The 19,670-nt window shown below is 43.1% G+C and overlaps 1 protein-coding gene across 2 annotated transcripts; it reads right to left on the bottom strand.

Moving 5' to 3' along the window:
- Positions 1–2,864: 2,864 nt before the first annotated feature.
- On the bottom strand, positions 2,865–14,707 carry NEK2 (NIMA related kinase 2). 2 transcript variants are annotated; one of them, XM_067729034.1, is made up of 8 exons: positions 14,471–14,707; positions 13,072–13,289; positions 12,562–12,802; positions 10,397–10,479; positions 9,530–9,656; positions 8,266–8,485; positions 6,714–6,839; positions 2,865–3,936 (listed from the first exon to the last, which is right to left on the bottom strand). In XM_067729034.1, the coding sequence occupies exons 1-8, from the start codon at positions 14,564–14,566 to the stop codon at positions 3,710–3,712; spliced, it is 1,338 nt and encodes a 445-aa protein (XP_067585135.1). In that variant the 5' UTR covers positions 14,567–14,707; the 3' UTR covers positions 2,865–3,709. The 2 variants fall into 2 exon arrangements, with proteins under 2 accessions (XP_067585135.1, XP_067585136.1); XM_067729035.1 differs by lacking the exon at positions 14,471–14,707 and adding an exon at positions 14,322–14,447.
- Positions 14,708–19,670: the final 4,963 nt, after the last annotated feature.

Here is a 19,670-nt window from a genome sequence, read left to right as displayed (position 1 = left end):
TTTCCGGTCTAACAGACCCATGGTGCCACCTTGTGGTTGCTGTCTCTCAGAGCATCTGGTTAATCTTTCTCAAATCCAATGACCCTTTTTCAAATGCCTACGAGCAGGCTGTGCTTGGTGAAATTCATTATTGTGTAAACAATAAAAGACTGTAATGGTAAGTATGGTGTTGATGTCATGCAATGCACCTTAGAAATATCTTAGAAAGTGATGCTGAAGAAGCATCATTTGGGAGGACTCTCCCGGCTCCCCCGTCAAAGAAATCCTCTTGTTAGATTACGATCATCATTGCCCAAATACCCTCAGATGTTCCGAGCTTTAGGGGTGGAGATGCATAAGCAAATAAAAACATCACTCCTCAGTTTCCAAGCTTCTGCTCGCTTTCAAGTACTGCCCTATCACATCTCCCAGTCATGTTCGACTTTCCCCTCCCCTACTGATATCTCTTCCCCGACCACATACCCCACTCAAACCTCCCTTTTCCTTTTCTCCTTCACCCCACTTCAACACTAATGACCATCTCTTCTAAAATTGCACCCGCCCAATCCTCCGCCCCTTTCATGCTTCATTCCTCTCAGTGGCACTCAGCACTGACTCCCCCTACTTGTTTCTTCTTTGTTTACTATCTTGCCCCATTTGAACAGCACCTCCCTGAGGGCAGGGATTTTAGCCTTTCTTCGTTGCTGTACCTTCAGCACCTTAAACAGTGCCTAGCTGTAGTAGGTGCTCAGTAATTGTTGGTTGGTTGATTGAAGGAAGGAATGAAAGCAAAGGTGGAGTCTGAGATAGGGGAAACTAGAGAAGCTCTGCATGCCACAGGATTAAAACTGGAAAGGAACCTCATTTCCTAAGGTAGGAAAGGAGTTTCCTAAAGAAAGGACTGGTTTCACGAGTGTGGGTCCAGTGTAGTCACATAGGCCTCACATGTAGAAGGAGCTGGCATTCAGAAGGGTCCACCTGGAGTCTAATGCTCTGCGCTTGCAGTCTTGAAATTCATCATGTGTTGCTGAATTCGTGTTTTGTAAGTCCAGTCCAGTGGGGCAGGGGTGCAGGTATGGGCTCAGGGCCTCAGCTCACATGGTCCCGCCTCCCGCCCCTGGGGCACCGAGCCCTACCCAGCCTCCCACACTCTGTTCCCAGAGGGGCCTCAGCATGGGCAGGGCAAGGGTGCCCAGAAGTTTCTCCGGAGAGGGGTTGGCGGCAGCTGCCTCCCAATGCCTTTCCCCCGTCCTCGGCTGGCAGCCCCAGAGCATAGCTGGTGGGCAGCCAGCTAGAGGCCTTATCTTGGCAGGGGCGATCCAGGCACCTCGATCAAGGTACAAAGAAAGTCCCAGCTTGGAGGTGTAAGATCCTTGGGGGGACCTATCTGCTGCAGTGGAGGCTGTGGGCTCCACTTCTCCAAACCAGCAGTGTGTAAGGCAGGTGCCAGAGTCACGCGTCCCCAGGCACCTGTCACAGGCATGTGTGTGTGTGTCTCTTCTGGCCAGCTTGAGTCACAAAATATGAATTACATAATTTCAGTGATCCCACAGATGAGCTAAATGTGCTGCTACTTGCATTTAAAACTGGCATCACACTACATAAAAGATGAATAGTAAAGTTCATGCTAATAATTTAAAATTTCAAATTCTCTTTACTTATAAAATTAAATAGCAAACAACACCACAATAAGCAGAGGGACCTTGGAAGAAAGGACAAGGCTTTATATATACCTTTACTTTTATCTATTTATTTATAAACTTTATTTATTTTTGGCTGTGTTGGGTCTTCGTTGCTGCGCGCGAGCTTTCTCTAGTTGCAGCGAGCGGGGGGTACTCTTCGTTGTGGTGCACAGGCTTCTCATTGCAGTGGCTTCTCTTGTTGCGCAGCATGGGCTCTAGGCGCGTGGGCTTCAGCAGTTGTAGCACACGGCTCAGTAGTTGTGGCTCGCGGGCTCTAGAGCACAGGCTCAGTAGTTGTGGCGCACAGGCGGAGCTGCTCCGCGGCATGTGGGATCTTCCCGGACCAGGGCTCAAATCCGTGTCCCCTGCATTGGCAGGTGGATTCTTAACCACTGCACCCCAGGGAAGTCCCATATGTACTTTTAATGGTACTTGTTTCCTGCTTTTCGAAGCACATTTTTATTTTGCACTGGGCCCTGCAAATTATACTCAACATTTACATCAAAGTGGTTCTGTTAGGATTAATCTGTGGGTATACCATAAAGGCCTGGTAATCAGTTTCTGATTGTATTTCGATATTATATCTTTGATAGAACTACGTTATCAACGGTGTAATAAACCTGTAATAAGATAACTAATAAAGGAGCTATTTCTTCCCATTTATGACATTATAACCCTTCATAACTTGGTCTTATTTCATTAAGCTAAAAGGATTAGCATTGCCAGGAAAACATCACATGAAAAATGTGATGGGCACAGCAAGGACTGCTAATTCATATTAAAAGTCAGACATGTAAAAAAAATCCATCAAAACCAAAATAAGTTTCCTTCAAGGGTGGGGTATATTCCAACAAGTCTCAGCTGAGATCAGGATTCTCAAGAGTGGTACTCTGACATTTAGTTGTGAGGGCCGTCCTGTGCACTATAGGATGTTTAGCAGCATCTCTGGCCTCTACCCAAGAGATGCCAGTAGCACCCTCCCTCCAATCATAACAGTTTAAAATATCTCCAGACATTGCATATATACCCTGGGGGGCAAAACTGCCCCCGTAAGAACCACTGGCTTAGATGGACAAATGAGATGGGTAGTAAAGTGCCGTATAGCTCTTGCGAGCATCACATTCTCTTCCCTACCCTCCAATGCCTAAATATCACAAACACAGACTCCCTCCAACTAAGATCAACAAATACAGGCGACATGAATACAGGAAAACTAAAGAATTCTTTTATTTAGTGAAAAAAGAGTGGGCAAATGACAGACAGCTCACATACTGTTAAACAGGATAAAAAGGGAAAGAAAAAGAGTGGAGACATCATAGTGACGGATTTTCACAAAAGGCGACAGATTTAAACTACAGAGCAAGGGGATATTTATAAGCGAGATGTCAAGGTATTAGTGACCAATCTATATCCAATTAGGTTTTCTCTAAGCTCAAGAACATTTAAAGCCTCAGACTTAAATTTTAACTCTAGACGTGACAATTGTAAGCACACCACTTCAGTCCCTTAAAACTTCTAAGTGCTGCTCCTGGGTAAATATCTTTTTCTAATATTATTTCCCCACCCCAACATATAGAATATAACATTTCATGTTCCAGTAGTAATCACACACAGGATTAAAAACCCAACTGGCCAAGAAAGCGTTCTTCTTTCTATGAAGCGTTCTTTACAATACCTTTTTTTTTTTTTTTTTTTTGCAGTACGCGGGCCTCTCAGTGTTGTGGCCTCTCCTGCTGTGGAGCACAGGCTCTGGATGCGCAGGCTCAGCGGCCATGGCTCACGGGCCCAGCCGTGGGATCTTCCCGGACCGGGGCATGAACCCGCGTCCCCTGCATCAGCAGGTGGACTCTCAACCACTGCGCCACCAGGGAAGCCCCATTGGTACAATTCTTGCTGAAAAACAGCAAGAGTAATACCAAACCACCCTGCTTACTACAGAAAAGGCACGGCTCGCAGAACCAAGTATACAGGCTACAGCAGTAGAATACCCATCGCGAAAGGGCTGGCAACATTAAACACTGTACACAGGTCTGTGTCTCTGGGTCAGGCTAGCGCATGCCCAGGATCTGCCTGCTTTTCAGTTGGTAAGTTTTCTCAATGTCTGACAGGGCTTGAGCGCGAAGCTGAGCAGCATGAAGCCTTTTTTTCAGGTCCTTGCACTTGGATTTGAAGGTGAGCTGATTCTCAGAATTCTCACTCCTCATGACATTCTCCTTACTCTCCCCACTGAAATGAACTTTCTTCTTCGTTATCGAGGATGTAAGATCAAAAAGTTCTTTAGAAAAAAAAAGAAAAAGGTTTTTGAGTTTCATGAACAGGAGATGAACTCCTCCATACTTATCAAACTTACCAAAATATTTATTGTCAGTTTGCATGTGAAATCTGGGTACCTGTTTATTCTCTCTGGGATAGGAGTGTTAAACAAAATTCAACTGAGCAAACATTAAAGGTCTTACTGGCTTTATTCAACGATTCATAAATCGGGCAGCATCCCATCCAGAAGACAGAAAGGAGTTCTAAGGAGCTGTACAAAAGGAAAGGCTTTTATAGGTAGAAGGGGGCAGGACCAGGAAGTTACACCAGCAAAGGGGGGATTGTCTGTGGCAAGGTCACTGTCCTTTAGGGGACAGCAGGGGTCTATCAGGCAGATGACCTCACTAGTGCTGACCAGGTAATTCCAGATTAACTGGTTTAAGATTCCATTCCTGAGAGAGGCTGAAACTGCCAGTAAGTTAGGTATTAAGTCCTGATTTGGTGACATTTGGTGACTAGTGACTCCATTTTGGATCTGTTGTCTCTTTTTTAACAGGTTAGGGGCATGAGGTTGGCAGAAATCAATCAGCCTTTTAATCTGTAGCCAAAAATCAAGGAACCTATGTTTTATTCTCTCACAATCAACATTCCTCTTAAGGTTAAATGCACTGAGGGTTATGGGCCACAATATAAAACTTCTGGAAACCAATGTTATTTATCTCTATGCTTGAAAGCAAGTGTCATTCTACCTAGAACACATTACTTCCAGAAAAGTACGGAAGCAGAAGCTCGTCTTCACAGCGAGCACCTACAGTTTTGGCTAAATACTTAAGAACACATTTTAAAGCGGCTTAACTGACCAGAAACTTCTTCCAAAAAGAACCTAAGCAAGATTCAGCATGGTAAAAGTAAATCGAGTTAACAGTGAGGGAACTGTTCTTTTAACATGAAAAAAATAATAATCTACTTACAGTGGCTACACTATTAGGAACTGGCAACTATCTGGGGGTCGGGGACTTGAAGGCTTGAATTCTAAAACCTTTTTGTTTTTCCTTTGAGTTCATTTAAAGGAAATACGTTCAAATATTTACTGAGCTCACTGTATGGGTCGTTGTGGACCAAAGGCCCTATTGTGGTAGGAGGAGATAGACCATAAACAAATAAACAAGCCCATATGAGGAATATTTGAGGATGGTATGTGCTGTGAAGGAAATGAACACGGAGAGAGGGAGACAGAGGTGCTGGGGGTGTTGGCAGTGATGAAGCTGCATAATAAGGTGACTTCTGAGCAGAGACCTGATGAGAGTGAGGAAGTAAGAAGTCACGTGACTAGCTAGAGATGAACGTTCCAGTCCAAAGAAATGGAGACGCCCTGAGGGAGGAGCAGGCTGCCCTCTGACTGTCCCAACTTCCTATTTCATACACGGCTTCTCTGCAAAGCATTTTAGGAGATTGCTTTTAGGCCTCAACTCCATTGTTTCAAATAGATCCACCTTTATTACCACAAACACCTATACATTTGTAAACAGACAGTGTAAACTGTAAATCCTACTAATAAGACAGTTTTATAAGAAAGTGTTTAAAAAAAGAATTAGTATTTCATTAAATAGACTAAGTAGAGCTTTTAAAAGATGCTGTTGCTTACTGTGATGATCTCAATTTATTTGTTTTCCTCATGTCTGAATTTTATAGCCCAAGGATGGGGAGAGGATATTTCCAACTGTCTTGAGTTCACAAGGGCACCCCCTCCCCACCGCTTTGTTGCTTTTCTTAGGGCTCTGACATGCTCAGTACTTTAAAACACCTCCTACCCACATTGGACACCATTCCCACAGCTCATTTTAAGTCTTTGCCATGATTCGCATACCGGTAGATTCTTCTACCTACGTGTCCTACGAAGTGAAACACATCATCCTTTGCCAGCTCTTCTCACCCTTTGCTCAAAGACTCTCAGGGCAAGATGTAAATAAACTCTTTAACTGGGAAAGCCGTCCCCAACAGGACCTTCCATATAGTTCTCGGCAACGGGCTTGATGCATGACGCTTACCCAGATAAAAATTCCTCCTCACTCTATCACAGTAATCATGATCTAAGTCTAGTTTGTCTTTATGGATGGCAGTGTGGAATCTAAGAGAAGCTGAAATAAATATTATAAAAACACTGAAATGGTAGATAGCAATATTGAGAAAAAAGAGATTTACTTCCATCACTGGTTTCATTTGTTTCCCTCACTTATTACAGAGCATACGCAGGTATTAAGCAGTCACACTTTGACATACACGTTTCAATTGGAACGGGTCTTAGCAAAGATCCAAAAGTAATGGCCTATTCTACAGCTGGCTTATCACACCTTTTAAGCCATACTTTCTATGAAGGATGTGGCAAATATGAGTTGGTCGTGTGGTAATAGTAAAATGCTAGGATTTTCACTTGAAAATGGAGAGAAATGTAGAGTTTTGAAAATATACCCAGAGAAAAATCTGAAAGGCACAGCATTTCTATAAAATGACCTAGTTTTTAAAAATAAATATCAAATACTGAACACAGTTTGATAAAGCAAATAAAACCGAAGATGAAATCACCCTGACTCATTGCCTCATGTCTCTGATCACAGTTAAGTCAGTCATTGCTAAAACACAATTTTTATCTCCACTGAAATGCATATATTCAATTCACTCCATCATAAAATTCAAGACTCTGGAAATTTAAAGGGCTGCCAAAGCCACCTTCGGGGCAACGCTGGTGCCCGTTTCCTCATTTGTGGCACCAACTTCTGTTCTCTGAGCTGGTTCTCATACCTGGACCACCCGCCAGAGACAGGAACTTCTGGTCCTTCAGCAGGCTGTAATTCCTCAACAGACTTTCTGCTCTGGCCAGCTTGTTCTCTGCCAGTCTCTCACGAACACAAAGCTCACGTTCCTTCTCTTTAAGAAGGGAATGGAACGAGAAAGAAAGAAATTAACAAGTGGCATAAACAGTTCACATTTGGTAATCTTACCGCTTTTCCTTATCGCTAAGGCTAACAGCCTGACCTCTGATGAGTCATGTTTTGTGAAGGGTTTCCTACTGTATACTCCAGCCAACCGGACTGTTCCCGTTTCATAATGCTGTGTGGTTAGTATGTTGTTTGTTGTCTTAGGTTTTCTCCTAAGGACTGGCTTAAGCACAAGGACAAAGTCAGCTTCACAACCAAAGGGTTGTGATTTGTGGGAATAACTCATGGGGGAAAACAAAGAGCTACTGCCATCCCTGCTCTCCACGGAGAAGGGGCAACAGTTCATTTTCCGGGCGTTACCCGGCTGCGGTACAAACCCTTCTCCCTCTGGGTGAATGACAGCACCCAAATAGAAGGGAAAAAACCACAGCTCAGTTAGGTGGTACTAACAAAGGCTATTATTTATTCATGGCCCAGCATTCAGAGAGTTCAGATTCCAGCTGCTTTGTGAAATTACAAAACACTGGGGAAAGTTTTAATGAAAAGTTTTTGGTTGTTTCTTTTTTGTGGGTTTTTTTTTTTTTTTTAAAGAATTCTTTTGACAGAAGAGACAAAGATTTTCAGGTAAGCACAGGCTGTACCTCCCACAGACAGCGTATCTCACAGTACTAGACAATTATCATTAGGAAGTAAAACATTAACAAACGCATTTAGATGCTTTGTAAGTACGTTTAAATAGAAAAACACTTATGAAGTCTGCATCGGCATTGAGCTGCAGAAGCGAGATTGGGTGAGCCATGAGGGGGGAAGGAGACAGTCGCAGCCCGTCTCATCCCTCGATGTCAAAATGCAGAGCTGCACTGCTGCTGCTGCCTTGCAGAATCCTAAAACCTGGGTAGCAGCTCTCACTTTAGTGGAGTAGACAGAGTTTCAACATCAAAAACTCATTAGCACCCAGTCCGTCAATACCCATCAGAGTATTTAAGTATCTTGTACCCACATGCTCTGTGGAACTGCCCAAATACATCTAGTCTTACACACTGTAGGATTTCAGACCCGGGCTGTGTTGGAGCAGCGTATCAGAAGGGAGAAGCGCTGGCAAATTCTAAGACCTTCTTTACAATGGGAAACCTCAGGGTCCATATATTAAGAAAGATAAAGAAAAGAGTGACTCTACAGCCCAGGGCTGGGCTGTCACAGTTACGGCCCAACAATGTGACGACAACAGCTGATCTCAGAGAAAGAGGCTCAACATGAAGGTGCAGCAAGCTTGATGTGCATATCTTGGTTTCGCAAGTATTTATAAAAACGTTCTAATAGAACACAGACATGAGATCCTCTGTTCAGATGGATTTTCACATACATTAGAATAAGCTTCCTGGAGCTCTCTGTGCTTCACCCCCACTCAGACTTACGCTCCAGGTTTTCTTCCCTTGCTCTGAGGGCTCGCTCCCGCTCCTGTAACTGTATTTCCTTCAGTTTCAGCTCACTCAATACAGGGCTGGAGTCCTGCAACTTTCCTGGTTCTCCTAATCGCCGCCCTCTTCTCTCAGGATTTCTCCTTTGCTCTTCTGCAACCAAGTCTGCTATCAAAGGATTCTCAAGAATTTCTTCAACAGAAGGTCGATGGTAATCCTGGGAAAAAAATATTCGGTGTTACAGGCACACTACATAATGGACTACTCATCCTGAAAGAGCAGTTACATTTAAAACAGCATACATTTCCAAGGCAAAAGAAAGGACTCCTTTACAGATGGTTTTTTTTTTTTTACTTGCGCAGCACTATAGTTCAACATCTGTATATACTACAGAGTGATCACCACCACAAGTTCAGTTACCATCCATCACCATGCAACTGACCCCCTTCGCCCATTTTGCCCATTCCCCCCGCCCCAACACACACACATGGGTCTTAAACACCTGAAAAATAAGTTCACTGGTGGCTTTAACTCATGAGGTTCTGGGTCCACAAAGTAATGCACATTTTAACTTACCTTTTTTCCCCTTTTAACCTAAGAAGGCTCAATCCCTGTGCTGTGCTGGGTAGCGTTGCTAGGGTCGGTCTGTTTCAGGGCACGTACTGCCCTTGCATCTCCAAACTACATTAAGCAGGGTGCTCTCTCACCGACCTTCAATCCTGTTACTTCACCTGCATCCTTCCTTCTCTTTGAACTCCCACAGCATTTAACTCTATTCTTACACAGCCTGATCCCTAGGACATCCCCCTCCCCATCCCACTGCCAGATTTTTTTCTACATAATCTCTTTATTTCCCCTCTACTCTTTTTAGTCAGCCCTCCCCCACGATTCCCATCTCTAATGATCTCTAATCTCTCAGAGCTAGAGGCAGAGTAATAAGGTATTATTCCTGGCCCCTTCCTGTACCACCTGCCACTTTGAGGTAGGCAAGGACAAGGGGAACTGAGGATTTGGATCCTTATTGCAATCTCTCCTTGCTACCAACCATCTGTTAGCATGGCAGAGTGGGAGGAGACACAAAGAAAGCACAGAAGGCAGGCCTGCAATGTGCCAAGGATACATGTTTTCACTCGTGGTAACAGTAGATTTAGCTAAAGAAATATATTTAATGTTTCTTTAGACTCATTGCTCCACGAGAGTATACACTGCAAAACTTAGCTGAGAGATGGAAACATACAGTATATCATCTTATAAACTTTACCTTTAAATTTAACATCCTTGTAATAATGTCATTTAATTCATCAGAGTAACGATATGGAATTCGCCTGAATTTGCCTTCTCTGATCTTCCCAGCTAGTTCTTTCTGGTTGAAAGCTGTAAATGGAGGCCTGGGGAAAAAAATTTTTTTTTAAATGTAAAAATGAAAATATATAAGAAGAAGCAAACCAAAAGCAGAGTTTAAGGTCCAGTTTGTATTTATGCTTCTACTTCTAGGATCTTCTTCTGTAGCTAAGTTTCCCAACCTTGGCACTACTGACATGTGGAGCCACATGATTCTGTTATGGGGACTGTCCTGTGCATTGTTTAGTATGTTTTGCAGCATCACTGACCTCTGTCCATTAGATGCCAGTAGCTATCCCTAGTTGTGACAACTAAAATGTCTCCAGACATTGTCAAATGTCCCATGGGAGGCAAAACTGGGGGGCAAAATTCCCCTTCGCTGGTTGAGAACCACTGCTCTACAGAATACTTTAGAAGGGAAAAAACAGAAAGAAAAAAGGGAAAGAATCAGAACTCTTTCCTGTCCAAACCCTAGACTGCTTCTCTAGATCTTTATTTCATTTCTTCCACAGGCTTGACCTATATGCTCTCCCCTTGAGCTAAGCTCAGTCTAACAGAGAAACATCTAACCAGGTTAGAAGCTTGAACAAGTCTAGATCCAGCCTCAGGGATTATATTACTAATTTGTAAATAATTTTTTTTAACCTGTCCATCTACCTTAATTTTAACCCACCGTATGATTCTTTCAGACTTGAATGTGCATGGATGCTCAAAAAGCTGAACCTGGTGAAAGGTGACAAATCTAAGTGTAAACCTCAGACTAAAAATCTGTCTTCATTGTACTTACATTAATGCACACAGTTCATACAGCAAGCAACCTAGTGACCAGATATCTGACTTCTCATTGTAGGACATGTGATTCATTTGTTCCTTAAGGGGGGAAAAAAAAAAGGTAAGAAAATAGGAGTTTAAAGTTCATTTTGTTTTAAAACTTATAAAATTAGTCCCGGGACAAAAATGGAACCTTAAAGTTTGGTAATATTCACTCAAGGAAAAGAAGGGAACAAATTTTATATTATAAATATTTTATATCTATAACAAAAATTTCAAATACAAAAGGCTGATTAGATCTTGTATCATAACAACAAAAAGATGGTACTTTATATTCAAATTTATAATGGAAAAAAGGCAATGATCTTATCCTAATATACTTTGTCACATATAATTCATTCACTTATTTTTCATTAGCAAATATTTATTATGTTACTACAGGCAAGGCACTGGCAAGTTAAAGGTGAACATGAGATAGCTCTACCCTCTACCCTCAAAGAATTCATAATCTAGAAACTCCATTTTAAAAGAACCACAGAAAATTCTAGAATAACATCTAGCCCACATTTAAATGAATATAGACATAAATGGCTAATTGAATTATTCATTTATATATTTTTCCCTTAGTCCACTTATATACCACAGTAGTAAGTAATATTCTCACTTCCTATTTTAATTGTTTGCCTTTCTTCCACACGTACAGTAACAACAGTCCACCACGGCTCTTATTCTCAACAGAGGGCACAGAGGCAAGTACTGTACTGAAATCTTCAGAAGTCTTCTTAGTAATTTAAAGTCCAACAGGGGAGTCTGGTGCCACTTCCTGACAATCCCATAGGGAAGGCTAAACTGATCTATTTACAAGGGCAGGGGGGAACAGGAACAAAAGAATTGTGCAGGTTTCAATTTTTCCAAGAACCACCTCTGGATAATTTTCCTTTATATCAAAGGCTTTCTATTTGGAATCTGATCCAGTGAGAAAACGACACTGCTCTGGCCATGTCTAATCTGAGTCAAAAACAAAATCACTGGGCTTCCTTGGTGGCGCAGTGGTTGAGAGTCCGCCTGCCAATGCAGGGGACGCGGGTTCGTGCCCCGGTCCGGGAGGATCCCACATGCTGCGGAGCGGCTGGGCCCGTAAGCCATGGCTGCTGAGCCTGCACGTCCGGAGCCTGTGCTCCGCAACGGGAGAGGCCATGGCAGTGAGAGGCCCACGTACCGCAAAAAAAAAAAAATCACTAATTTACAACGTTTTATATTGTAGTCAGATTGGTTAACGTAACTAAAAAAGACTGAGAAAATCCTGAAAATGTTTGTGAACAGCTAAAAAAATAAATCTCTCTCCATCTTTATCTGCTCGTCTTTCATATACAACACTTTGGTGCTATCACTTATTGATTCAAGCTTTTCAAAAGTCACTAGAGAGCCATAAACAGTTCATACCCTTTGACCCAGAAATGTCATTTCGAGAGCTAAACACCAAGGAAATAACCAAAAAGGAAGAAAGAATAATTCATACAAAGACATGCATAGCAGTGCTCTTTAGAATGGTGAGACATTTTGGAAACAAAATATTCAGCAACTGAGGAAACAGGTAAATGGGTGGACTCTGCAGCTGCACTGTAGGAAAAGGCAATAAAAAAAGAATAAGTACAAAAAGTTAACACTGCAAAAATATGTTGTCAGAAGTGAGTGAGCCTTCTGGGTCCTGAATCTCCATGCACAAGAATCACCTAGAAGGTCTGTTAAAATACAAAGTCCAAAATAAAAAGTGGTGGAGGACAAACAAAGAAAAAAGAAGATGAGTGCAAAGACCTGTCCAGAGATCCAAATTCACTGGATTTGGGGCTCAGGACTCTGCATTTTAAACGATCACCCCAGATGAGTTCCAGCTGGTGTCCAGGACCTACGGCACTTTGGGAAGTGCTGCTCTTGAGGGCAGAGACAAAACCTATCTCATCTTTGTGATCCCAGAGCTTAGCACTTGGTAGTCATTCAATGAAAGCTTGATTTATATTGCTAATACAGGAACTTAATGGTCTGGTGGTCCATTTGGAAAAATATAAATTTAAAATAAAACAGTATTGTTAATTCTTGGCTATTGGATATTACTAAACAAACAAAAAGTTGAGTGTTTAGCATTAAGATGTTTAAAAAGCATCTAAATTCTGAAATACTTACAGGAGACATATAATAAGGTGTGCCAACAAATGTTTTTGCAAAACTCGTATCGTGGTTTAATATCCTAGCTAACCCAAAGTCTCCAAGCTTAACGTTTTGCTTGCCATCCAGGAAAACATTGGCTGGTTTCAGATCCCGATGCAGCACAGTATGACCACCATCACTTCGTCTGTGACATTCCTTTAGGGCCAGAGTCAACTGAGTCATCACTCGAAGAACAAACTCTTCATCCAAGTATTGTCTGAAATCAAAGCAGTTATATAGCCTATAACTTCTGAATAAAACCATAACAAAGATGGGATGATGTGAATTATCTAGTTTTCAAAGTGTACACATAGGGAAATAAATTGATATGATATATGGGTACTGACATACCAGGGATTTTCTAAAGTACCGTGGACCCACCAAACAAACACCAGAAGACTCTTCCGCATTACTAAGTACTCTGTCCCTGATCCTAATACAGGATGCTTAACAGAAGCAAAACTAGGCCCATTTAAGAGATTTTACCTTTCCTTGGTCCCCTTTGTAATTGCACTAGCCAGGTCCCCTCCTTCACAATATTCCATTACAATGTACAGTGTTGTGTTGGTTCGGTCAATAATTCTATCATAGTATCGGACGATATTTGGATGCTTCAGCTCACGAAGTAAATTCACTTCAGAAACAAGCATGTGTTTCTCAGCTTCTGTCATGGAGCCATAGTCCAGTTCCTTCCAAACTAAGATCTGAAATAAAAATTTCCAAGGTACAAATAAACTCGTTATACTCAAAACCTTTTTAAAAACTTTTAAAAATTACTTCTCTAGTAAGTAGATCATACAGTGACATCATCTAATGTAGTTCAATGAACCTAAGGACCCCTGAGTTTACTTCCATAATCCTCCCCTAATTTTTCAGCAGTAAATGATGCAACAGAGAGTGACGAGGTACATTAGACCTCCCCCAACCGCCTAACTTCCGTTGCTTAGTCAAAGCTGGTCAAAGCTGGGGCAGAGGTGGTCAAAGTCCTCGAACATTCCAAGTCAAGATTTCCAAGGTAAGAGAACTTTAGTAAAGGTCCTTCCGTCAGAGCCAATTTCCTCTCCATTGTTTCTTTGTGTAAAGTCTACCTACACACCTTGGGAAATCTGAATCCAACAATCCGAATAATGGGTATTTTAAATGAATTCTGACTACAAGACATAAAAGTTCGAGGTGCTGATGTTCATGACCGAGAGGGCTCTTCTTCTCTAAAAACAGCTCAGGAGGGCTTTCCTGGTGGCGCAGTGGTTGGGAGTCCGCCTGCCCATGCAGGGGACACGGGTTCGTACCCCAGTCCGGGAGGATCCCACATGCCGCGGAGCGGCTGGGCCCGTGAGCCATGGCCGCTGAGCCTGAGCGTCCGGAGCCTGTGCTCCGCGACGGGAGAGGCCACAACAGTGAAAGGCCCGCGTACCGCAAAAAAAAAACAGCTCAGGAGTCAGCTAGCTGTCACCAACTGAAGGCCCTTAGCAGGTCAAATTGGGAAAAAGGAATAAAATGGAAGAGAAAGGAAAAAAGATGGAAAAAATATATATACATATAACATAAATATATAAAAATGCGCAATCTCATGTAAATAGCAAAGCGGTGTTATGTATTTGACAATATTCTATTTGGCACATTCTATTAATTTTATTTAAAGATTAAGGGCAGATTCAGAAATGAAAAATTAAAAAAAAAAAAGGAAAAAGGGACACAGTTTCCCATCCCTTGAGAGACCCAGGACCGACACAGACCTGAGGGGAGATGGCTAACTCTTCTGAGCTCCCCGCCTTCCAGACGCACAGCCCCAGGCCCCTCGCTTCCCTTCGGCGGCAGAGGGCGCGCCCCCCGCAGTTTGCACAACCGCGGCGGGGGCGGAGACAGGCACCAAGCCCGCGCTCACCTTGCCATCGCTCTTCCTCCGGATCTTCTGGCAGCGGCCGTAGGAGCCCGTGCCAATGGTGTACAGCACCTCGTAGTCCTCCGCCCGAGTCGGCATGGCCAGACCCGCGCAGGACACCTGAACGTCGCACCACCGTCGCGGATATGCAGCCACCGAGTCGGAGACCTCAAGCCACAGCGCCAGGCCGCCCCAGTCTCCAGCCCAGTTTAACCGTCGCGGGCCCCGGCCTCGCAGTCTATTGGCCTGCGGTAAGGCCGCTTCGCCTCTCTGATTGGCTAAGAAGAACACAACACCCTGGGCATCTTGGGAAAAGTGTATCGCTAGGCAACCGCGTCGGCGTCGGTGTCGGCGTCTGCTTCCGACGTCTCGGGAGAAAGGGGCGGAGCTAAAACCAAAGAGAGGGCGGGGCACAGAAAGCCGCAGTGGCAGGCGGTTCCCCGCCACCCTGTTCCTCTGGCTGAGGTCGCCAAGGCAACCGAAGTCCAGAGACCTCTCTTCAGACTTTTCTGCTCGCTGCCTCAACCAGCTGCCTTTGCACTCTGACCTGTCACACAACCCATTCTTTGTACGCGCCCTCCTCTCTCAGGTTCCTGTACCCTGAGCCCGGGGCAGGGTCACGCTAAAGTCTGGGTGAGAACTGAGTACAGAGCTGAAAAGGACTGTCTCTCCCTGAAGGGTGCGTGAATAAGTGCTGACAGTGCTGCGGGACTGTGTACAGTGCTTGCGGGACAAGCACTTTACATGTATTGTAAAGTAATAAAGCAGGAATTGGCGTTATTTCCGATGAGGAAATGGAAGCACAGGAAGGTTATAGTATTTGCTTAGTTCCGACATCCAGGAAGAGAAGAATAAATGCAAAAACAGTGGATACTCATAGTAATGATTTAAAGTTCACACATGACTTTAGGATGTAGTCCTCATAGAGAGACTGTATCTTTGAACACCAAACTTAGAGGCCTGTTTAACATGCAGAGGATGTGTACAAAACCTCAGGGTGCAATATGGAAGTCCCTGATGTTTTGGAATACCCAGGAGAATATGGTGGCTCTAAGGCAGAGAGAGGTTTACCTTTAAGACTCCTACAAATTTTTTTTTTTATTAGAAAGGACTACCAAATAGGTTATAAGGGGTGCCAAGCACATAGTTGATTGACAATACTTCATTGAATGCAGCCTTTTCTGGGCATGCACAGAGACAAACACTTTCAGCTCGCCCAGCCAGATGGAACAGTCCCACTTTTACCTGGGAGAGGGGACCTGGAGACCTCCATCCAAAGGTGGAGGAGTACTTTACAAGAAGGCTAATAATTTGGCAATGCATAAATAGGTCAATTTTCTTTAAATATCTGATCAGCATGGGATTGAAAGTAACTTGATTTCCTATTAATAAGAATTACAAACCTCTTTATGTTAAAAATAAGGAATTTATTACCTGCACTGAATAAAACATAATTGGAATTGCCAGCCAGGAGATTTTTAAAGTAACGTTCAAGGGCACTGTCTTACCTCAAGGGAATGGAACCAGTTTAGTTTTCAAAAGTTATGTAAGGAGCCACAAGTGGCTCAGTTAATTGGCTTTATATTTTTTTATTTTAGTACCTCTTAAAGATTGACATCCCTGGAGCTCTTTCGCTGGCCCACCTCAAATCCAACCCTGCACCTTCTCTCTGGCCATTCTTATGCTCTAATGCTTTGCCCCAATTCCCCAAACCCGGCACACTTTCTCAGTTCCCTCCTACCACCACCACCTTTGCACCTGTTACTCCATTTGTCTGGAATACTGTCCATCCCACTCCCTTATCCACTCCCCTACCCCTGATCATGTCTGTCTAGAGGACACAACTTGTCTTTCAAGACTCAGTGCCAACTTTCTCTCCTGTACTCTGGAAAGCCTTTCCTAGCATCCTAGAACAAGCAATTCCTCCATCTATAGTGTTCATAAACCACTTTGTACATAAGTCCACCTTAACTTGTTATTTATCATTATTTGTTTATATGGATCTCACAGTGGCTCAACTTCAAATTCCTTGTAGCTAGCATAAGCCCTGTAATAAAACAGGCATGCAAAAAATCTTTGTTAAATGAAAATATGAGAAAGCAGCTTATTAATAATCATGTAAGAATTTGGATGAGCCCTCAAGTACTCATGTTTCGATAGCCTCCAGCCCTGTGGCAGAGACTAAATACTGGGTAAAGAGCCATCCCAAGAGTATGGAGAGTGGCTCCTAGGCACATATGTTCATTCAGCAAATATTTATTGAGCACTTTTTATGTGCCAGATATAATGATAGGAATTCATATGCTGAGTGTTCATTAGAAAAGAGACAGAAATGGTAAAGAGTGACATGGGTATGGCATGACAAACCCTAAAAACATGCCAAAGTTAGCCCATATCATTGGGTGGGAGTGAGGGGCAGGACAGCCTAGAGGCTGAGAAAAAAGAGACATTGGTGGCTGAGGAACATGTGGAGGTCGATCAGGAACACTTTAGAGGAAATACCCCTTCCCCCATCACTTCCTCCCTCCTTCCTTCATATTCCACCCATCCTTTAAGACTCAGCTCAAGCCCAGTTCCTTCCCTGAAAATTTCCCTGGCTGCCTTCAACCCACGGTGACCTCCTAAAAGAGCAATTAACTGTGTTCTTTACTCATTTAGGATGTGCCATATAATAGTCTGAATTACTTGCTGCTCATGTATATCTATCTTACCTGACCTATTAAATCGAAAACTCATCCTTCAACAACTATAAATCGAGGCCCCGCCAGGTGCTGAAGATACCCCAGTGAGTGGGACTGACGTGCAGTCTTGGAGGTGGAGACAGTAGATATACCAAGGAGACAGAGAAATGCAACCATTACAAATTCTACTAGAATTAAGAAAACAAAGAACTGAGACAGAAATGGAGAAGACTACAAAGACTACATTGAAAGAGAGAACTAAGAGATGACCAGCTCCATAAGGGTGGGACCAAGGCTTGAACTTGTCTATAACCAGGCTCCCACACCCAGGGTCTGATTCAGTGTCTTCACAATTTTCTTGCTAAATATGCTCATTGTTGCCAGTTTTAATTTAAATTTGGTGAAATCTCAAATAAAGAGATTATTTGCACTATGTCTGTGTGTTCTGCTCACAAGTGCTCTACAGGTGTTCCCAAAGACACCAACACATTTTTAAAAGAAGCTCCTTGGAAGACTAATGGGCACCTCCAACTTAACGTGTCCAAACTCATACTCGAGCTTTGTCCCAGACTTGTTCTACTCACTGTTTTCTTCGTCTTAAGTAACTAATGCAGGTGATATTTTTGTTGTTTCTTTTGTTCACTGCAGTATCTCCATCACCTAAAACATGCCTGGAACGTAGTAGGCACTCAGTTGGCATTTGTACATTGAAAGAATGTACCAGCGAAGGAACAAACAAATGAGCCATCATACTCCATTGCCCTCGGCTTCCCTTCATATGTTGCATTAAAGACCCACTAGAGGGCTGTAAATCACCGCATGATAAACGAGGAGTCAGTACGTCTGCACCAGCCCACCCCCAGACCTGTCCTGAGAGGTCACTTCGAGATTTGCATATTTAGCTTGTCAAATCTCAGAAAACGTGTTTGTGTGTCTTATCTCCACAGTTACTTGGAGCCATTTGAAGTCATGGATTATGGAAATTCTTTAAAGTGCTTAATAAAGATTTCTAGAAATAAAAGAGAGAGATTCTTTAGAGAGAGTAGGAGCTAAAAGATGTTAAAGGAAGGTGCACGACATAGTATGTGCTCAATAAATAACCATGTTCTAGAGGAAAGAATGAGGTGTTATGGAGACTGACCCTAATAGCGACCCACCACTTGATCTAAACAGAAGGACAAGATGAAGCTAAGAGACAGCTTTGGGTTTAATGGCAGGCAGCTGATGGAAGAGGATGATAAGAAATTTTTCTTTGAGACCACATTGTGGTTAGTTCTAGCTCTGTCACATTTTAAAGAGGGATAGTGTCATGCTAGCACCCAAGGGTACAAGTTAGGGAAAGGTTGACTTCTGTTCAATACAAGGATAAACTTTCAGATAAACAGCCACCCACAAATTTTATGCTTTTTTAATGATATTTGTATATTCAGGATATATATTATCAAATCTCTAAGAATAGTGATAATATAAATTGGTTAAGAAGAAAGTTAGAACGAATCACAGATGCTGAAGCCATAATGTGAATCTAAGGGACTTCAGGAGCTTTTAGAGAACACTCCTAATTTTCCCTTCAGGGGACAGCACAGTGAAATTGTAGGAGCAGTGAGCATGAGGTCTAGGGACCCAGGTTTGGCTAGTTCTGTTTTGATGAACTGTATGACCAAGGGAATCCACTTCACCTCCCTGTAAAATGAGGGTTTTAAATGTGATGACCTTTAATGATCCTTCCAGCTTCACATGAAAACTGAAAACTGAAAACCCTCCTCCTGAAAACCCACCGGAACTGCTATCAGAGCCAGAAGGCTGGTCTGCTTAGCCCTTGGTTTGACCCCAGATAACAGCTTTTATTAAGAAGCTACGTCTGCATTAGCTTTCTCAACATCCTCTTCATTCTTGACTTTTATCAGCAACATTTATTGAGTAACAGACACAGTGACAGGTGCTGGAGATAGAAAGATAAAAGATCAGCACTTGCCCTCAAAGAGGTTCCCCTGGAAAGGTGAGACGTGTAAATCAGCTATCCCTATTCAGTGTGATAATCTCTCTGCAAGAGCTTTACCTAAATGTCAAAGGAACCCAGAGGGAGGAGCCAGGCTCTGATAGGAATGGCAGGGAGTGCAGGTCAGGGCAAGTGTTCCTGGGGGAGATGACCCCTGAACTACATCTAAAGGATGAATTAGAATTAGGAGAGAGGGGACTGTGGGTGAAAACATGAAGGCATGCCGGGGCCCGCAGGTTAGCGGACCAAAGGCTGCCTGTGGTTACCTCGTGAGACAGCCAGTTAGGTAAGCAGGATGACCCAGGAGTTGAGGCAATCTTCTGAAGGTGATGGAGTCACAGTGGAAGCTTTGAGCAGACAAATATTACCAGGCTGTGCTCTAGAAAGATCCCCCAGTAACAAGATAGAGAATGAACGTGGGAGGACAGGAATATGTTACGAGAGGTTATGGTAACAACTCAGGAGGAAATGATATCAGCTGAAATGGGGCAATGGAGGAGAAGGAGGGAGTCTAGAACCGTTT

This window comes from Pseudorca crassidens, chromosome 2, assembly GCF_039906515.1.
Source record: "Pseudorca crassidens isolate mPseCra1 chromosome 2, mPseCra1.hap1, whole genome shotgun sequence".
Lineage (NCBI taxonomy): Eukaryota > Metazoa > Chordata > Mammalia > Artiodactyla > Delphinidae > Pseudorca > Pseudorca crassidens.
Note: the sequence above shows the minus strand (reverse complement) of the source record. Positions and strands in the feature narration are given on the sequence as shown.